Source organism: Nothoprocta perdicaria, unplaced genomic scaffold, assembly GCF_003342845.1.
Source record: "Nothoprocta perdicaria isolate Ctin4 unplaced genomic scaffold, notPer1 scaffold_398, whole genome shotgun sequence".
In the NCBI taxonomy this organism is placed as follows: domain Eukaryota; kingdom Metazoa; phylum Chordata; class Aves; order Tinamiformes; family Tinamidae; genus Nothoprocta; species Nothoprocta perdicaria.
Window position 1 is genome coordinate 43,011 of NW_020455641.1, and position 1,673 is coordinate 44,683.

The window sequence follows — 1,673 nt, forward strand, 5'->3', positions numbered from 1 at the left end:
TGGTCCCTGGAGGTCCCTGGGGTCTCCATGGGTTCCTCAGGGGGCTCCTGGGAGTCATTGGGGGTCACTTCATGGTCCTTGAGGGCTCCTGGGGGTCTCTCCATGGTCCCTGGGGTTTCCATGGGTTCCTCAGGAGGCTCCTGGGGGGCCTTGGGGATCACTTCATGGTCCTTGGGGGCTCCTGGGGGTCTCTCCATGGTCCTTGGTGTCTCATGGGTTCTTTGGGGGTCACTTCATGGTCCTTGGGGGCTCCTGGGGGTCTCCCCCTGGTTCTGGACACTCCGTAGGTTCCTCAGGCGGCTCCCCTGGGGTCTCCTTTGTGCCCATGGGGGCTCCCCTGGCTCCCGGGGGGCTCCCTGCTCCCCTGAGGCGGTGCCTGCRGGGGAGGACAGGGCCACCCGCGCCCCCCCGCAGTGACCGGGGCTGCCGCAGGTCAACTGTGAGACCGACTTCGTGGCCCGCAACGAGGAGTTCCAGCGGCTGCTGCAGCAGGCGGTGCTGGGCACCATGGCCCACTGCCAGGGCCGCGCGGAGCCGCTCGCGGCGCCCGCCAAGGTGGGAGCGCGGCCGGGACGGGGCCGGGATGCGGCCGGGATGCGGCCGGCTCGACGCTCCCTGCTCTTCCAGCACTTCCTGCAGTCAGAGGAGCTGTTGCAGCTGCGCGCGGAGCCCCACGGAGCCCGGCTCGGCGACCAGGTGGCTCTGGCCATAGGTGAGTGCCCCACGGAGCCGGCGGGAAGGGAAAGGAAGGGAAGGGGCTCCCGCTGACCCGGCGGCTCCGCAGGGAAGCTGGGCGAGAACCTGAGGCTGCGGCGGGCGGCCTGGCTGGCTGTGCCCGCCGGCTGCCACATCGGCACCTACGTGCACGGGGCGCCGCCGCGCGTCCCGCCGGCGCCCGCCGTGGCCATGGGCAAGTACGGGGCGCTGGTGGCCTGCGCGCCCGCGGAGCCCGGCGCCGAGGCCGCCCTGCGCGACGTGGGCCGCAAGGTGGCCCAGCACGTGGTGGGGATGGCGCCGCGCTCGCTGGGCAGCGCCGAGGACGAGCCCGTTGGCGAGGCGGAGACGCGGCTGCTGGCGCAGAGCTTCCTGCTGGAGCCCGCCGTGACGCTGGGCGCCTTCGCGCGCGCCCAGCGCGTCAACGTGCTCGACTTCGTGCGCTTCGAGTGCGGCGAGGAGGCCGAGGCGGCGCCGTAGGCGGCGGGGACCGCGTGCTACGGTGCCATGGGGCCGACCCAGAGCCCTTCTCCGCGCGGAGGTGGCGGCCGGGCCCCCAACACGGGGACGAGGGGGATGCGCAGGGGGGACCAGGGCCCCCGGGAGCCGCCGTGAGCGCCTGCACGAGCTCCGTCCTGCCCACCCTGAGCACGGAGACCCCAATAAAGAGCTGCCCAAACTTGAGGGGCTTGGCCCAGGGCTCGTCCTGTGCGGGGAAAGYGGCTGGGGCAGAGCCCCGGGGGGCAGGCCCAGGGGGTGCCAGGGCCTCCCCAACCCGGCGCTGCCCCAGGATTGAGGGCTCCCCACCCCGGTGCCATCCCGGCACGGCGCCGGGCCGCTCTCGCCGCCCGCAGAGCCGGTGGAGCCGCTGCTTTTCTGCTGGTTCCTTTAATCGCAGTCAGTACAAAGGGGCCCGCAGGGCCGGGGGCCGGAGCCCCTTCAAGTAATAAAAGGAGGAG

The 1,673-nt window shown here is 72.8% G+C and overlaps 1 protein-coding gene across 1 annotated transcript in view; it reads left to right on the forward strand.

Moving 5' to 3' along the window:
• The window catches only part of TSFM (Ts translation elongation factor, mitochondrial), a 2,911-nt gene extending 1,689 nt beyond the window's left edge, over positions 1 to 1,222 (forward strand). Inside the window, exons 3-5 of the mRNA XM_026045087.1 lie at positions 433 to 555; positions 628 to 712; positions 785 to 1,222. Coding sequence (XP_025900872.1) covers positions 433 to 555; positions 628 to 712; positions 785 to 1,194 — 618 coding nt within the window. The 3' untranslated portion in view covers positions 1,195 to 1,222. The remainder of the gene's footprint in view (positions 1 to 432; positions 556 to 627; positions 713 to 784) is intronic.
• The last annotated feature ends 451 nt before the right edge of the window (positions 1,223 to 1,673 follow it).